At 37.9% G+C, this 18,793-nt stretch overlaps 1 protein-coding gene across 4 annotated transcripts in view; it reads right to left on the bottom strand.

Moving 5' to 3' along the window:
- Positions 1-18,793, bottom strand: part of ASAP2 (ArfGAP with SH3 domain, ankyrin repeat and PH domain 2) — a 94,209-nt gene that overhangs the window by 41,667 nt on the left and 33,749 nt on the right. For all 4 annotated transcript variants that reach the window (XM_086608370.1, XM_086608371.1, XM_086608373.1 and 1 more), the window contains exons 4-5: positions 11,112-11,186; positions 9,513-9,562 (exon numbers count right to left, since the gene is read on the bottom strand). In XM_086608370.1, the coding sequence (XP_086464496.1) occupies positions 9,513-9,562; positions 11,112-11,186 (125 nt within the window). The remainder of the gene's footprint in view (positions 1-9,512; positions 9,563-11,111; positions 11,187-18,793) is intronic.

The raw sequence follows: 18,793 nt of genomic DNA, 5'->3' as shown, positions 1-18,793 counted from the left end.
CCTCAAGCACCAAGGGAAAACTAGAATTAATCCCATTAATCTCATCCCATAACATTCCCACTGGGAAAGATTTTGAACAGCAATTCAAAAAGCCGCACAGTGTGCTCTTGGTACTGGCAGGCAGACAGAGCCAGCCCCCATGCAGTATTCCAGCAGCCAGCACATCCAGCCAGCACGGCGCTCCTCCTCAGCCCATCACGTCCAGCCAGAAGCAGACGTTCAGAGGGAAACTCCTCTCCTTTGAAATAAATATTCTGAAAACCTTCACTTGCCTGAATAAAAACTCAATTCCAGGATGCTCTGTTTACATCAAAAATAAGTCTGTACTCTTACCCACTTACTGCCAATTATGCCATTCTGTAGACACAGAATACAGAGTCCAAACACAAGAATTAACCAGACATCAACCATAAACAAGGAAGAAAAACCATTACAAAAAGATTCACAGAAAATGTCAAATACACAGCCCTTTCTAGAACACACTCCAGGAGATTTTACATTATTATCACACTTGATAGCTCTAAAAGAGTCAAACCACTGAGGAAAGATCCAGGATGGCTTTAGCCCTCTCAATTTCCACACTAATCTAACAGTTCATGAGGCCAGAAAATTCACTGAAATGTGAGTCAAGTCTAATAACTATCATTTGCTGTTGTATTGTATTTTCATTGTTTATAGAGAACAATACTCAAACATAGGATTACATAACCACTCCTAAAATTCTAAGAGCTTATTAACATGTCATAAGGTGTCTCTAAATGCTAGTTAAACCAAAAGACAATTAATACTGCCAAAGAGTCAAACATTATGCAAAATATTGCAGCATACATTGTTTTAAGAAACTGAATTCCTCTTAAAGAACAATTTTAGTGAAAGTGTCCCTGCTACTCTTTAAAGGCTAAATCACACTGCACAGGTAAAAAGCAGTTAAACCAAGACTAAAGCATTACCAACAGCTACCAAGTAATTCAGAGAAATAAGACATCCTTGAAGCCATGTGCTGGAGCTTCAGGCTCCACGGCTTCAAAACCTTCAGACATGCTTTACAAAAAACTCCAAACCATCTCGTGGTGACAAGTACCAGAGATACATGATGGTGCATTTCACATTTGCATTTCCTTATTATTTATGCTTTCAGTCCCAAACTACGTTTTCAGCTTTGTAATCCAGAATTTAACCTGTTGTTTTGCTACAGTAACATGCTATCTTCTATTCGATTTATGCTACAGGGCACTTTGTTTCTAGGGGAACAAAGAAGCCACATACAGCAGCGTTTCATGCAAATCTTCTAAGAGCTAAAGGTTGGCTGCGTTTCCTATCCAAACGCAAGGGCCAACTCAGCTTCAAGTGTCACTCTACTGTGACTTTAATCAAATCCTTCTGGCAAAAACCAGTTCTACCATATATCACTGTGGGATTTCCAAATATTGCAGAGTATTCAGGTTTTCCTGGCAGATCAATTAAGCAATAATTAATAAAATTGGGAAAACTCTAAAAAAATCCTCTAGAAGCAATAAAAGAAAGCAATTGTTTTGTAAAGCTGCTGTTGTTGAAGCTCATGCAGCACATATCACACATATAGACTTTGCTGACTAAGATTAAAATCTGCGCACGCTTCAGTCCATTTGCAATGCAGCTGCACATGACTAATAGTGAGCTCAGATTTGTGCAACAGACAAGTAAAGCTGAAATACAGGATGAAGAATTACAACAGAAAAGTCGATCAGATACAAATAAAGTCTTGCTCATTCACTTTCCACAATATGACTATTTTTACAGTTCCAATTTGAAAAGAAACTGTTTTTCAATACAAATTTTAATCTGTATTTCAAAGAAATCAATTTTGGCATACAGATCATGGTATAAATAAACATCAAAGTAGGAATTTTTTTAAAAAACTTTCAAGAAGATGGGACCTATTTTCCTGTTTAACATGTTAAAGACTGGCATTTATTTTCAGCCAGTGAATGAGGGTAAACAGCTAGAACACCCTGTGTACACGCAGCAGTAGTGAACTGGGTGGCTGGGCAGCAACTCTTATCTTTTTTTCTCTCCTTCTCCATATAGTAGTAAGTTGGCTGAGTCTGAGTATGTACATGAGAAGGTGCAGAGACTGGGAATAGCTCCTGGAAGGCAGACTTGAATGAGGAGCACTCTGGAAAATGGAGTGCTTCTGAGGGCTATTTTGTTTGACAAAATAATATTATACATTTTCATTTCAAATATCTTTTCTCTGTCTAGTCTTCCTTTTCAGTCTGACTCTACAATTTCAGCTCTGGCATGCTAGCCTTTCAGTGAAAAAGCCTCCATCTTATTTTATCTTGCTGTCTGTCAAAGTTGGCAGTAAAGCACAACTCTCTCTTATCAAGCAAGTCCTGAACAGAGAAATCATCTTTTTCGTTTGGAAATGTTGGAAAGTTTTTTTCCCTTTCACTCATCCTGCGCTAGAGGATGGGGGAGAAGAGGGCAGAACAAGCAAAACGCATCCAAATCTTTCCAGTATTTCATCCATAATATCTGCAGATTCATTCAAAGCTTCTTCCATTTAATTTGCAGGTCATCTCTTTCAAAATAAAAATCGTTAATATGAAATCTCAGACTCAAAGCAGTATACTGCGGATGTTGTTTATCTGGACTTTAGTAAAGTCTTTGACACCATTTCCCATGGCATTCTCCTGGAGAAACTGTCTGCTCATGGTTTGGATGGGTGTACTCTTCACTAGGTAAAACCTGGCTGGATGGCCAGGCCCCCAAGAGTTGTGGTGAATGGAGTTAAATCCAGTTGGTGGCTGATCACAAGCAGCGTTCCCCAGGGCTCAGTATTGGGGCCAGTTCTGTTTAATGTCTTTAACAATGACCTCAATGAGACGATCGAGTGCCCCGTCAGTAAGTTTGCAGATGACAACAAGTTGGGCAGGAGTGTTGATCCCCTTGAGGGTAGGAAGGCTCTACAGAGGGATCTGGACAGGCTGGAGCGATGGGCTGAGGCCAACTGTATGAGGATCAACAAGGCCAAGTGCCGGGTCCTGCACTTAGGTCACAACAACCCCATGCAACAGCACAGGCTTGGGGAAGAGTGGCTGGAAAGCTGCCCAGCGGAAAAGGACCTGAGGGTATTGGTCAATAGCTGGCTAAATATGAGCCAGCAGTTTGCCCAGGCGGCCACGAAGGCCAATAGCATCCTGGCTTCTATCAGAAATAATGTGGCCAGGACGAACACGGAAGTGATTGTTCCCCTGTACTCAGCACTGATGAGGCCGCACCTCGAATACTGTGCTCAGTTTTGGGCCCCTTACTACAAGAAAGATATTGAGGTGCTGGAGTGTGTCCAAAGAAGGGCAGCAAAGCTGGTGAAGGATCTGGAGCACAAGTCTCATGAGGAGCAGCTGAGGGAACTTGGGAGGAAAGAAGGCTCAGGGGAGACCTTATCACTCTCTACAACTACGTGAAAGGAGGCTGTGGCAAGGGAGCTGTCAGTCTCTTCTCCCAACTAACAAGTGATAGGACAAGAGGAAACAACTCCAAGTTGTGCCAGGGGAGGCTTAGATTGGAAATTAGGAAAAACTCATTCACCGTTAAGAGTTGTCAATCATTAGAATAGGCTGTCCAGGGAAGCGGTTGAGTCACCATCCCTGGAGGTATTTAGAAGATGTGTAGATGTGGCACTCAGGGACATGGTTTAGTGGTGGACTTGGCAGTGTTAGGTTAAGGGTTGGACTCGATGATCTTCAAGGTTTTTTCCAATGTAAATGATTCTATGATTCTATTCTACGATTCTATATTAAAGCTACTTTATTCTTTGCCACTACTTTCACTTTTGTCTTATGTACATGCTTGAAAAGGAAACATGGCAGAAATATCTACAATCTATGAATATCAAGGATCTACTGAGTCAAGTTAGAGCTCTGAAGAAGTGATTTCAGAAAAGTTTGCAGAATTTCCAGATACTTTTAGATATTGTTTAGAAAATGAGTTTACCAAACCTGAAACATCATCACTAAATCAAATAGCTACGCAGACATCTTTACAGAAAACTGTAATAAGAATTTGTTCATTCCTCTGTTGACTTCCAACAGTTCAGAAACAAATCGTTCATGACAGTTATATCTAGATATGAGTGCTTGTGTTTCTGCACAGTAATGTAATGCACCTCAACCTACTGCCTTGATCTTATAATCCCTTAAGAACATTCAAACAACTTGTTTTATTCACTCAGTTGTGCATAACAGACCTCATGCCTGGCTTCTTTTAAAAGAAGAATAGAAAAGGAGGAGAGGGAGCCAGCCTTCCCAGGAAAAGCTTGTTAGTTTTCATTAAGCATTAAAGTTTCATAGCATTAACACAATACTTTTTGGCAGAGGACTTCTAATAGATATTTACAGGCCTAAAAATAAGACACCTTTATTAAAAAAATTAACATTCCTTTCTTTTCAGGAAAGACAGGTTTATGTCTAGAATACAGACACTACTATTCAGCCAAAAAATGAGTAAATAATATGCTTCAGTAAGTTTATGCTTCTATTTCCTTTGCAAAATGGATACAACGTTTTTACCTCAAAATCTACCACAACAGGACCGATTAAACTGAAGAATGTGGGTGAAATCTGGCTTGCTGCCTTGTTGAACACGGTCTGCCTGCTGGAAGAATGAGCAGTTTTTATGACATGTGTACTCCTTCCCCATATGCTACCCCAGTGTGTCTGCCATTAGTGTTTAGGTACATGGGGGTAAGCGACTGCCTCGTAACAAAAAGTGCCCAGACTGCACTAGTTCTGACCAAAGGACACAGACAGACCAGTACAGCTGTGGTGCTGTAGTGACACACAGTGTCGTCCAGCTCTTGTACGGGAAACAAAGACTGCAACCGTGGCCCTAAGAGAAATGCCCTGCTTTAAACTACTTGAAAACTTTAAGAATATTTTTAAATCTGTATGGCTTCAACTGAAGCATATTAATGACTGATGGTGAGAAAAGATGAATTATTCATGAATGTCACCTCAGGATGTTCCCAATTTTTGATTGAGGTAGGCCAGCATAAAGCTATGAGTTACTTGCTCCTCTTACTCCCTTATTTGAGAACAGTCCCCAGGTATAAAGAAAAATGGATCCAGCCTCCCTCAGTTACTTTCACCAAGGTGATCTTCAGAAAAATACTCTGAGAGCTTAGGTAGCTGCAAGGTGAAGAAGTTGCATAATAATCAACATTGATGGATGGTGATCCAAGCGCATAAGAATGGATCTTAACATCACTCTCCCAAACAAGACTAGATACATAATAATTTTAAAAACACATTTAATTATATACAGAGCTTGAAGTAGCAGCTCAGAAATTGTTATGGAGAAAAAGCAAAACAAATGTCATTTTTTAATTAACTGAATTTCTTTACGAATAGGTCACACTTGGATATATTAGCACGTAATATGTCATCACAAAGGTGCAAGTAAGAGACATGAAATATTGAGGTAAATAAGCTCCAATTCTTCCTTGTAAAGACCGCCTATCGAGACAGAAATCAGGATGAAGACACTGTCTCTTCTCTGCAGACTACAAAAACACCACTTTGATATCTGGCCTTTAGCTTCATAGGTCTTGTGGCTAGGAAATGCAGATGAATGGTATGATTTTAAGTATATCATACAGAGGGATACGTAGACAAAGAGCAGCCTAGAACAGCTTGTTAACCCAAGGGAAAAGAAAAAAAAAGGAAAAAAAAAAGTAGAATAAAAGAGATATTCACATATTTGAAGAAGTATCACTGGAAAAGATAGTTAACTAAGCATAAACCTAGGACTGGTTTTAGGCACAGTCCAAACAAGGAGTCATCTAAGGTAACAGTCTGAAGAAGGCTGAGCAAACCTCTGACTATCAACACGTACATCCACCATCCCACTCTAGCAACACAAGCTGTAGGTGCGACTGAAGTTAGCTCTCCCAGTCCCTTTGCCCTTTTTGTTAAGGCAGAGACTGCGAAGATACCACAACAAAGAAATTCAATTCACGACTTAAGAATTCTTGAAATGACTCTGCATCCACCCACTGCCACAGATGACCAAAATGCACAGCTATAAGGAAGTTCAGATCCATTTGGGACAGCCACAGAATCAAAACAGTTATTATCTCAAGAAACCTCAGTGGTATATATAATAGCAACCCAGAAAAACTTCACTGTTTCTGTTTGTCCATAATTTAGTAGATGATAAAACTGACAACGGATTCAGACTCAAATTAGTATTCTCACCCTAGCTTCAAAATCACATCATTAAACTCCCCATCTCTGATTTGTAGAGACCAACACTCAACAATGATAGCTGGCAACATCCAATTTATCTGGGAAATGATCTAATGCACAAGAGGGTCTGACAAATCCTACAGTCCTACTGCAGAGGTGGGGGTCTCGGGGAAGTTCCAGTCTGAATGTAACTCAACATAACTACGGAATAGTTCTACTACATAGAATTCCCAGGCTCCTTATCCCAAGCCTCAAACAGATGATCCTTTGGTCTTGTTCAAAGTGAAGGAGTCCAACAGGCTAGACTAAGAGCTTTAAACTCTAGAACATTGATGTGGAGCTTTCATCTAACCACTTAAAAAAACTAGAGCACACAGCAATTGTACCAGCCCACCACCTGGAAATATAACAGAAAATGGTAAAGGATCTGAAAGAATTTCCTGATGAACATGTACTACCTTTACTTTTTTTGTGTTGAATAACCTGACACATAAATGGCTTAGAAATAAGCATTGTCATGGAGATGTGCTTCATTTGTTAAAAAAATCTTGCAGAAACTACAGAGGTGACTTGGAAAGAGGTATCTCCTTACAGTGGAAAAAGGAACCTGTTTCGGATCAAAAATGAAGTGTCTTATTTGTAAGCAAAGTCATAAAGCGGGCTCTCTAAAGAACTGTTGGTTAAAAGGAAAAAAAAATAATCTCATGATATCATACAAGCAGCATTAGATTCAGTCCCACAGACAGAAAATAAACATAATGTCAACATCACATTTTCAGGTCCTCAATGAAATAACATACACAACAACATTTCCAGTTAAACTGTCCTTAAACTCACATACACAGATTCAAGTACATTTTCTACGGGCATTTTAACTTCTCAAGTACTTAACTAAGTTAAAAAACAAATGAAAATATTTCTGGAGTACCTGACTCCGAAACACACCACCTGCTCTAACCAAATTGAGGATCAAGTACAAACAGTTACATCACTGCAACATACTCATTCCGGGTGAATATTCTGTCAGAAATTCTAAAAGCATCACAGATCTTCGTCCAGTAGTAACAGTGTGCTCCATGTATGTCCCAGCAGTGCGCAAACATATTTTAAATTCTGCACATAAACTCTGTGGGATGTCACTAAGTTATACATAAGTAAAAAGGCTTTCAGATTCAGCAATCAAGCACTGGTAGACAATAGCAGATTAAATACAGGACTGTTCTTTATGGCCCACCCTCAGAGATCAACTACTGCCATGGGCAATGATTAGAAATCTTAATTACTTCAACAGCCAATAACTGGCATGCACCAAATGAGATTGTTCACTGGTATTAAGAACACAAAACACTGGAGCCACCACAATCTTTCAAGGATCCAGACTTTCAGAGTGGAGGTTTACCTCAATATTTCAGAATGTCTTGTTATGAAAATCCAGCTATAGCTAGGCAGTTTCAAAAACCAAAAGCCACTCAGGTCCTCCTCACAAACTGAGCCTAGAAAGTAGTAATTGGACCATTCTCATTGTTATTCATAAATGGAATAATGAAATTTGGCTAACTCATTAAACTTGTTGCTTTTGCAAGTAAACCACCTACAGGAATAAACTCTGAAGACTGTTTGCACATGACTTCAGACAGGCCAACTCAGTGGGCATGAAAGAATCATTATAACTTTGAGGAATTAAAAAATATTAAAAAATGGTGCTAGATTCTCAGCCAATCTAGGTGGCTGCTATTTACGTTAAACAATATCATCATATGTGATCCTCCTGGACCTGTATCATCAGAAATGATCTGATACACGCAGCACTTTCTCAGATGATCAAGGATGCTGGATGTGTGACATGAAATCCAACTGATAGTCAGAATCCAGGTAATACTGGAATAAGGAACAAAACCTGCTAACAAGATTCTACTTCAGAGGCTATCTATCAGCTGTGCTGATACAATTGACTTGGCCAATCCAGGAAACAACTGTTCCAATGCAGGGCACTAAACCACTGAAGATTTACAAGGTACCAAAATTAATTGTTTGATCTTAGATGCTGAGTTTTGTTGACTCATTTGATTAATTTAGCTGGATATAAAATTCTGTTACTAAAACTGATTTCATAGCTGTTTACACTGTGCATCAGGTACCTTCAAACAAGTGGCTTATGGTAAGTTGGGCTAGACACATAACATGAGACACAGTTGACAGGACTCAGGCAGGTGTTCATCCACTTCTAGTACATAATACCCCTGGAGAGCATCCAACTTTGGCAGTAAATGCAGAAAACATTCATATCCTTAAACAAACTGCACTAATTAAGTGTGGTTTACTAAGGTTCCTGGTACTGGATCAACCTGGAATCATGTCCAGTTTGAAATGGTAGCAGCAAACGTCCTCACTAGCCTTACTTACCACCTCATTGGTAAGTGCCAAAGGCTCAGCGTCAAATAAGGTCTTCCTAGAGACCTCAGCATTGGGCACAGTCTCGTAAGATGTGTTAGAGCCAGAGACATTACAGAGTCATCGCAAAGGTTTTAGGCTAACAAATCCAGAACTAAATCTTGACTTGCGTACTCTTGATATTTTTTAAGACATTTCAAAACACTCAGGCATAAAGTATGTAATTTCTTCTGTGCTCTTCAAGGAAAGAAACTTGCTAATTACAGTCAATTAGTCCCTGATGAGGAGAAGGAAAAAAGCAACAACAACAACAACAAACGCTTAAAAGGACATCAAGTACAATTACGTTGATGCACTTTTGGTAGTTAAGAATGAAAATACAGGGTGGATAACTTTTCACTTTATATAGTAGTGTCCTCCAAAAGTAGAGGAAGGCAGAAAAGGAAGTGGGCTTTCACATGTAGTAGATTACAGGACAGTAATATGGACACTATAAAAAATTTAAAACATTTCTTTCCCAATTAAAGCAAAACTTTATCAATTAATGTGGAAGAATATGCAGTGGAAAAACATGCACTGCAAGATTATGGTCGTTACTTAGAACTTCATTAAGCAAAGGTCTACCACAGACACTAACTGTCATGGCACACAAAGACACACACACAAAAGACAATTTACCCATTAAATAAGTTGTATATTACAGAATTTGAAATGATTGTATCTATGAACTTATATTTTCCCACGGCTCCAGGTTTTAAGGAAAAAAAGGCAGGGGGGGGGAAAGCTTAGCTTCCCAGCTAGGACCTCTGGCTGAGACCTTAAGATTATTTAATGATCTTTATAGATCTCATTCATACTTTGCTTTTATTTAAAAATTTAAAAGATACATACACTTTTGTTTCATAGTCCTTCCAAGCTTTATCAAAGGGTTTTTTCAAGTCCTGCCAAGAAAAAAAGAAAAAAATATAGTTAGTTATTTACATGAAAAATACTGTGGATCTAAACACCTCAGCAATTTGCAGTGCCTGCTAGAATAAAGTACTCCACTCTATATTGAATAGCTCACCTAAGGAGTATTTAAAAGCAATCTGGTACACAGAATTAATACACTCATGTTTTTAAAAGTATCTCTAGGATGCTTTTTACTATGCTTTTTACAGCTCCATTTTACTCCTTAAAAGGTATAACCACATGTCATTCCAAGAGCATACTATGCAATTAATCAAATCAGGTATTTTCTCATCATTCCACCTCTGGCTCCACTGGAAAGAAGTGCCTGTCCTGAGGCTGTGGTATAGCCTTAGCTAAGGACTTGATTCATCCTACTAAAGTTAAAGAAATCAATTTCCCATTGACTTAATGGGAATAGTATAGGCCATACGGCTCAACATAGCTAATTCTGTGAGAATTTTGAATTACTTATGTTCCAAATTCCTGTATTTTTTCCCTCTGAAGAAGCCAATTTGGACAAAATGATCTTAACAAGCTGTAAAATTATTTCACTGATGTCTAAAAATGCAGCAGTTGAAATTCTGCTGGAGGTCAAGAGATCAGCCAACTACAAAAACAATATTGTTAACTGTCAAATGCTGGAAAAACTTTTCAACTATAGATTAGGAACTAATTCTTACATGTCAGCTAGTTATTGTGACAATTATGAAATTAATTAAAGCAGCATTTGATTATTTTCTCAAGTCAGGAATATGCAGCAACACTGTATTGTAATAAAGGCATTTATTCTGACTTAGAAAAAGAGAACAAGAGGAGTGAAATGTGGTAAAGCAAAAAGCACGAAGATAATAAGCCTATCTTACTAAATAATTTCTTTATCCTGCAGTAATTTGCAGGGAGCATTTTTAGTCTATGTACATTTTACTTCTTCCTTCAATGTCCTAGAACAATAGCTGCCAGCCGCTTCCTGTTTGCTCAGTAGTAAACGAAGCACAAGCCAAGTTAAGTTTGTTTGCTATAGGCTTTGAAATTTATTATAAACATATCATCATTTGAGCCCTAAATTATTATTATTTCAAATAGGAAATATCCTCAGGGCACAAATAGATTTCAGCTTTGTTAAGAAAAGTCCTATGCTCATGAAGTCTAATGTGTCTGTCTTAATAATCCATATAGTTCCAGGTAAGTTTAGAATGCTAAATAAATATATTAACAATATTTCTTTTAAATAAAGTACTACCCCCACCTCAACTAAGTAAATATTTAAATTCTTAAACCTCTTTCTCTGCCTATCTTCTTTATCTCAGGGCTGATTTAAAGCTTCTCAAATGTTGTTTTGTATACATAGTTAAGAGCATGCTGTATGTGAAACCACAAACAGAAGGCATGACTCAATTCACATAAAAAACTCCTCTTGTTTATTAAGCTAGTAGGTTACTTTAGCGTGCCATGCCTTCCATCAAATAAGGTTAACACACTAGCTACATGTATTTATTGTACCAACTATAATTTTCTACATAAATAAGAAGATAAACATACCCCTTTCACTCCTTTCAGATCGCCCTTTAGCAAACTGTCCAATGGAAAAGTGATTATGTTGTTCATATTCTGAATCTGTAACAAGAAAATTACAACGAGACATTTATTTTAACGCAGAACATACGCTGTCTCAATTCACACATTTTAGAAAGTTTCACGAAGAAATCTTATGTATTCTTTTTCTAACACTGCTTTATGAAGATGTTTATCAGTACAGCCAGTAATCAAAGATGGAGGCAACATGAGTTAATTAAACTTGCTCTGGAAACACTATAACCCAAGCCAGTAGAAAACCTGCAGAATTACTGATGATGACAAATATCCAACACCGATTGCAAAGTAAGACCACTAATTTTTACATTGTCTGATTTCACTATTTAAATTACATGAAAAAAAAATCAGTAAAAATTTTCAGCACTTATATATTTTAAGTTCGTCAGTATATTTTAAATTAATCTTGTTTATTTTCCAATCTTTTCAGACCTATTCCATAAAACGTATTTGCTATTCTCACAATACATGGCATCTTAGTCTGACAGAAGTTATAAAGACAAAGAATGCTGGCCTGTAAAAAAGCCACTATTCAAATATTTTCCATGTATTTTTAAAAAGTAAAACATCTGCCTTAATTATCTCAAACAAACTCTGAAATAAGGACTTTATGAGGTATTGAGTATGCAAGTAATTCAAGAGTAAACAAGTCATTCAAGAAAAAAAATAATTTCAAACGAAGACAACAGTAAAATAATCCTAGGTTTAGGTAAGTATCTATACAATCATGTTTTGGTAAGGAAAAAGAACAAAGAAAGACAATAGGAATAAGATAGTAAGTAACATACACCAGGAAAAGAAAGGCTTCATGTCCAATTTACAGTTCAGGGAAAACATTCAAGGTATAAGCCATGATGTTCAGACAGAGTTTAAACTGTAACAATCTAAATAGATTGCACTGAAGAGTAAAAACCAGGGTACTTTAGAACCACATGATGGAAAAAAAATCAAAATAACTTTTGCAGCAGTTTGGTGAAGGTTCTCTTTGGATGGGTTTCTTTTTTGATGTTATTGTTAGCTGTTCTTTTAAAATGTAATTTTTTTCAAGAAGCACTGAAATGCATATATGAAGATGGATTTCAGATGTTAAAAGTACAGAAAGAACTTTGCATCATGTAGCAACAAATGCTTCTGCTTCTTCAGGAACAACGTGAGGAACATTAAAGTCTCTTTTAGTGCAACCCATCCAGAGAAGGACAGACACTAACAGGAACTTTAAGAAAAAATACTTCCAGTTGTGATGCTTCCACCTCCCCAGAATGGAAAAATACAAAACATTATCACCTTACAGTTACTTGGTGACCTCAGTAGAACAGTCAGGGTCCCAATTCCCAGTGGTGTTCAACAGCTGCTACTAAAACAAAGCTCCCAAACCCTTACTCTTCCTCTTCAAAGATACTACCTTACTGTATTTGCTTTAAATTCCAGCCAGTGATCAAAGAGAAAGTGAGCATACATCAATTTTAAAGTTAAACAGATTGCCTCTGCATGGGAAGGTTGAAGAAATATACAAAATCTGGTCTTTAAAACTCTTACCATAAAGCACGTTTCCCCTCCTCTACCCTACTTTCCCTCCTCCCTAAAAAGTTGCAGGACTCAACCACAGCCCTTTCGAATCAACAAGTTAAATTCTGCCTCTCTACGTTTTGTTTTTTTTTTAAATAATTCCTATAAAAATTGAATGAGCAACATCTATACACATGCTTAGCTGGCAGTGCTGGAAATGATTCCCCTTGTAAGTTCTCAGCAGTACTACAACATCTGCATCTCAAAATAACAATGCTCAAAGTTAATAAAATTATATGTTGTAGATATAGGAGATAAGTGAAAAGGTTTAAATCACACAAAACTTTGGTAAAAAGATAAAAACTTCCAGAAGAAGACAGATGGAATACGTACACCTATGGACTTGCACATCCAGAATGGCTATCCAGGTAGAGAAGCAGAAGAGGTCACATTTAAGATATCATCCTATGCAAAGTTTTCTACTTTGTTATTCCATTTTGTCAGTATGATGCAGCCAAATGTCTAACCTAAAGATCAATACTTTAATAGCCTGTGTTACATTATTCTTCAAACCCAGATAAATAGGCACAAAGCAAGAATAAAGCATTTCTCAGCAGTAGACTCAACTGTTTTTTCCTTAAATCAGAAAGGAAAAATGTCAGACCCTGAAGTATTACCCTAGACATATTCATGTAAACATCAATCAGTCTCCAAAAACAGTTCTGGATGTTTCCTGGAATTTCAAGTCATGGGGCCTGAAGTCCAAAACAACTTTAAAAAAAGAATAGGAGAAAAAAACCCAACATTCTTTTTAAAAATTTGGAGAATGTTTGCCTACTCAAATTAATTCCTTCTGTGTGCTATCACCTGTATATTACTGTCAGTCTATTGTATTCCCTATGCTCCTATTTTCTTTGCAACAAATGTAAACATACATAATGCATGATCTTGTCATTATTAGCCTATTTAGATGAATCACACTTGCTCGTATTTATAAATCAGCAAGCACTATACAGAAGAAAGATCTTACATGTTTTTGCTCTCTTTCTTGAGAAGCTTAAGCTGAACTATCTAAAAATATAGACCCATTTTTGGCACGCAGAGAGGCATTAATATGCTGCAGCTCCTACTCTGTGTGCATACAGGGAGCTAAAATGTATACAACGGCCTCTACATTTTGACTGTTTTATGTTTTAAAATATTCTTTAAAAAGAAACATGCACAAAGGTGCAGGAAAGCTTCACAGACATTAAAGTCATCCTAGCAAGTTCCATGTGTTTTTTTTTAAAAAAAAAAAAAGAAAAATAGTTGACCTGGTTTCCACTTCCAACATTGCTACTTTGGCAGACTCACAGTTTTCCTCTGACAGCTTCCAACAAGATAAGATGACAGAGGCAGGGTAATAAATTAAAACTTCCTAAGTTGGAGAAGGCTCAGAGGAGGAGAAGAAGAAATGGCAGGAGGGAGAACGTAAAAATAAACAAATATGTAGCTGCCAGAAGTGATGGTAGAGGCAACAGGCAAGCCAACATTTGCGAAGGGGAAAGAAGACTTTCAAGTAGTTCAAGAGCCCATGGCTAAACACTGAAGTTCTTCGTTTGCCAGCCCTCCTGATTACTTTAATGAGTCTTTTCCAGAATAGCTTTGGATTCTGGTGCCTGCAGTACTTCAGTAGGTCTGGTTTTCTAAATCCAAGCCAAAACAAAAAAAAACAACCCTTTTCACTACTTCAGAAGTTAAATACTTTTCTCAACACACAGATAAACGAAGTGGATCTTAAACATTTTCAATTTAAGCTAAAATTCAGGCAGTCAAACAGTGTATGATATGACTCCTGTTGCCACTACTAAATGCTAGATGCAGTCCGTGCACTTGGCTATGGCCTTCTTCACCACCAATGAACTCGGGTGCACGCACGCGACGACAGCACTGCCTGCTGACAATCATTGTTTAAGTTACTTTCATTTTTTTTATGGCCAGTACTACTGGATTTAACACTTTCCAAGAGTTTTCCCAGCGATGTGAGCTTTAGTAGGATAAGGCCAATCAACACAGCAGGGAGCAAGTGGAAATCAGAACATCTGCTATGGATGAGACACAGTTTGTTTGTCTCAACTTTAAGCTTTAAGCATTGTCGTGGGTTAGGCCGCTTCGGCAACCAAACCCTACACAGTCACTCACTCATCCTCCCCCAGCCCCAGGGATGAGGGAGAGAATTAAAGGAGAAATGGGAAACCCATGGGTTGACAGAACAATTTAATACAGATGATTTAATACACAGTGTAGATGCTCACCACCCCCTCGTATGCGAAGCCCGTCTCGTCCCGAAGCTGCAATCCTGGACGAACGCAAGGCCCCGAAACAGAGAGGGAGAGAGAGAGATAGTACTCCAAGAGTGGGAGTACTGGAAGAGAGAGGGGGGAAAGGTAACAGAGCAAAAGCGTGAAAGCGCAAAAGAGCGAAAGCAGCAAAAGAGCAAAGCGCAAAACGCCCTTCTTCCCGGCTGTCCCTCACTTTTATACTGGGCATGACGCTGCATGATATGGAATACTAATTGGCCAATTTGGCCCTCAATCTTAAGTTCCACCACAAATCACAAAGGGAATCGTGGTCCCCTTGTCCCAGCTATGCTCCCCCCTTATCCTTACCTCTGCACTCCGGCCAGAACACGGCACACTGAAAAGTCCTTGGAGTCTCACTTCCAACCACAAACATCAGCTTGCTATGAACATTCTTCTCAGAGCAAGTCCCAGACTAAAACCAAAACACAGAGCTCTTCTAGCTGCTAAAAAGAAGAGCTAACTCTGTCCCAGCTAAAACCAGGACAAGCATCTAACCCGAAGACTTCAGAAGATCATGTAACACAAAGACTTGTTGTACAAACCTTCGTCTTCACACCACGCCTCCCTCTGGCACACAAGGACACAACGCTGCCTTTCTGCTGTCCTCCCCCTCTGTCCCACTTGCAGCAGTGGTGGGTCTCACAGCACAAACTGTGTCCCACCAGGCTAGTGGCTGAGGTGGGACATCACCCACCACCCATGTGTGCTGTGGGAAAAGGGACTCCCATGGAGCAGGATGTGAACACCACTAAGTGCTCACATGGAGCTGCTGGCTCCGAGAAAAATGCCTGCACACAAGATATCGAGTGTTGCCACCATGTACTACTTGGAAATAGCATCTGTACCACCACCAGTACACAAACTAAAGGCTGGGAACTTCTCTGTTAGGAATCACAAATGTAAAATGACAAGAAATAGATTTTTAAAGGTATTCTTAAAAGCATAAAGTGAAGAATTTTAAAAGCAAAGGAAGAAAGGGACTTAAGGTTACTCCAGCCCATCTTCCTCGCCAGTGGAGAATTCCCAATTGCACATGTTCCAACCCAGGTTAAAACACCCAAGTGGTAAGCTTCTATCGCTTTCTCTGGGACACTTCCTCTAATATTTTCCCAGTGAAATCTCATTTATAGGCAATTTATTATTTTACTCTTCCACAATCACAGTTATCTGTGAGGCAAACCATACATTTCCAATTCGTCTAAGCTTTCCACATAAATCAACCTATTCAAGCCCTGATCGTTTATGTTACTGTCCTCTGAATTTCTTCCAGTTGGATCAATATCTTTCTGGCAAAGAAATAAAGACAAGATTCCAGGTGGAGCTGAACCGATGCCACTAAGGTGGAATTATTACATATTGGTTTATATCTTTACAAGCATAAATCAAACGCTACTCTCATTTTTTTCCTCTCACCATTAAGCCAATCTTTCCTCAAGTGTACCAGGAAAACCAGAAACAACACAACTTAAATCATTAAGCTTCACATATAATATTCCAGCCTCAAATACATATATCCTCAGCTTTTTTTATGCACTTAACTAAGATGAGTTCTTTTAAACAAAATATGCTTGTGAAAGTTCAGGAACTGAACTCTTTTTTTTTAATTTTGGTTTGAATTATTACCCTGGAAAGAAAATTCTGGGCATAAATTTCTTAAGTTCATCATATAATTCAGAAAAGATATCTCCTTCAGCTTTGCTATTTGTTACCCTTAACATTTAAGCAAATCTTTCTTCTTACATTTAAAAAATGAAGTGAAACAGGAGCATATGGTCAGAAAAATATTATCACTGTTTTTCCATTTCTCCTGGCTAAAAATCCAAGGATTATTAATAGAAAAACTTCTCACATGGAATGTCTTCCTACCAGCTACCTTGCACAGAGTGGAAATATCAGACTCCAGTCCTCTCAATCCAGCATGTTTCATTAGCTTTAAATTTAAATAAATTAAAAAGAAAGGACAAGAGTATGCAAAAGAACAACAAATACAGAAAATGGAATTTGTTAAACAGCTACTTCATCTTCACAGATCAAACCTCATTTCAAGGAGTGCTGACAAATATGACAGACAACTACAGATTTTGTTTCTTCTTGGTGTAGTAATCTAAGAATAGGATTTAAAGGAAAAAATATTTAAAGCGCAAACACGCTGCAATGAGCCCTTCCTTGTCCTAACATTTTTCACATTAAGACTCACATCTTTTGTCAGTCGGCACTAAATTTATCAGGAAGACAGAGTAATTAACACTATAAGCAAGTGCCACACAGACCTAACGTACCTGGGAACTGTGGGTGCTACTATTCTGTCAGGAATTAGTACCAAGGTTACCATCAAGAAACAGTACCATACATGCCACAAAAGGTACTATGTTACCTGTGAAAATACCTCTAGTATTTTCTGATAGTTCACTACCAAAAAAGACACACTGATGGCTCAGCCTTCTTAAAAACATTTCTAATCCAGAAGCAGTTGAAGAAAAATTTGCAGCTTGATATTGGAGCTATCGCAAGAGACAAAATGATGCACAGCATATCATAAACTGATTCAGACAATGCATTAGAAAGGCTAAAGTGAGTAGTTACAAGGACTTGATACAGAGTAAACATCAATTTATTTCTTCTCTTAAAGATGTGTTTTATAAATCACTTCAAATGTGAAGAACCAAGCTTCAAAGTTTTTTGAGTTTTATGCAGTGCTGGATGAAACTCCAGCATCTATATATATCTATATATATCATCATGATATATATAGAAATATATATTAAAAAAGATGTAAACTTCATTATTGCTTAAAAATACCATAATTGCAAACAAGAATTCTAGAATTTTGAAATAATTATAAAACAAAATTACAATTTTGTATAGCTTTGCCTATTAGAAGTTAGTACCACTAGAATAAATTGTTGGTAACTGGTCACTTTGAAAATCTACTCATAAGTTCACCGATGCAGATCTAGTTTTCTAAGAGGTCACAAGGTTATTGACTAGTGTAAAAAGTCCTATACAGTAGTTGAAAATGTTTTGGGGTGCTTTTTTTTTTCATAGTCATAGCCATACGTGGAACAAGCCCCATGCATTCTAACAGTGTGGTGAAGTATCCAACTCTGAATGCTTTAAGCATGTCGGCAGTAAAAACATCCCTCTCTGGTGTTTCCTTGTAGCACTGGGTATGTTTTGGTGGTAAATAGTTTCATTAATAATGTAACCAGTGCCATACAACCTGCTGCTGTTAAAAAGATGTTCTGATAGGCACTCTTAAATAGACTTTCACTGGGAGTTTCATCCGGCACTGAATTTCCGCAGAAGGTTTAGCTGAAATGAGTGGGGAATGTGGAAGGAAGTGAGAGGACGTGTTCAGACTGGAACAGATGCCAAAGCTATTAACACTGGCAAAGCTTTAGGGCTACTGTCAAGTTTTGCTTTGTCATATATTTTGCTTTTGTTTCTACAAGCTGATGTGTTCTGTCAGCTCTTGGCCTGGGTGGCATTTAGCGCTGTAGCTCTACAGTGCTTCTGCAAAAAGATTTTCCTTAAACTTATCTTAAGTAAGGCAAAAGAAAGCCATTATAAAGTTATTCTACTTTAACAGGGATTTTAGGTTCTTGTTTTCTTTATTATTTTTAAAGATTTCCCAAAAGACTGATATTTTTGTGGACTTATCAAGGCATCAATGTTTTAAAATATTTCATTAACAGCTGAAGTTTATTTTTCTTGGAATCCAGTTATTCAACTGTAAACTATTCAAGTTAAAGTTCAGGTCTTGGGTTTTTTATATGTATTTTG

Source organism: Tauraco erythrolophus, chromosome 2, assembly GCF_009769465.1.
Source record: "Tauraco erythrolophus isolate bTauEry1 chromosome 2, bTauEry1.pri, whole genome shotgun sequence".
NCBI classification, from domain to species: domain Eukaryota; kingdom Metazoa; phylum Chordata; class Aves; order Musophagiformes; family Musophagidae; genus Tauraco; species Tauraco erythrolophus.
The sequence above is the reverse complement of the archived record's forward strand: the minus strand, read 5'-3'. Positions and strand labels throughout refer to the sequence as shown.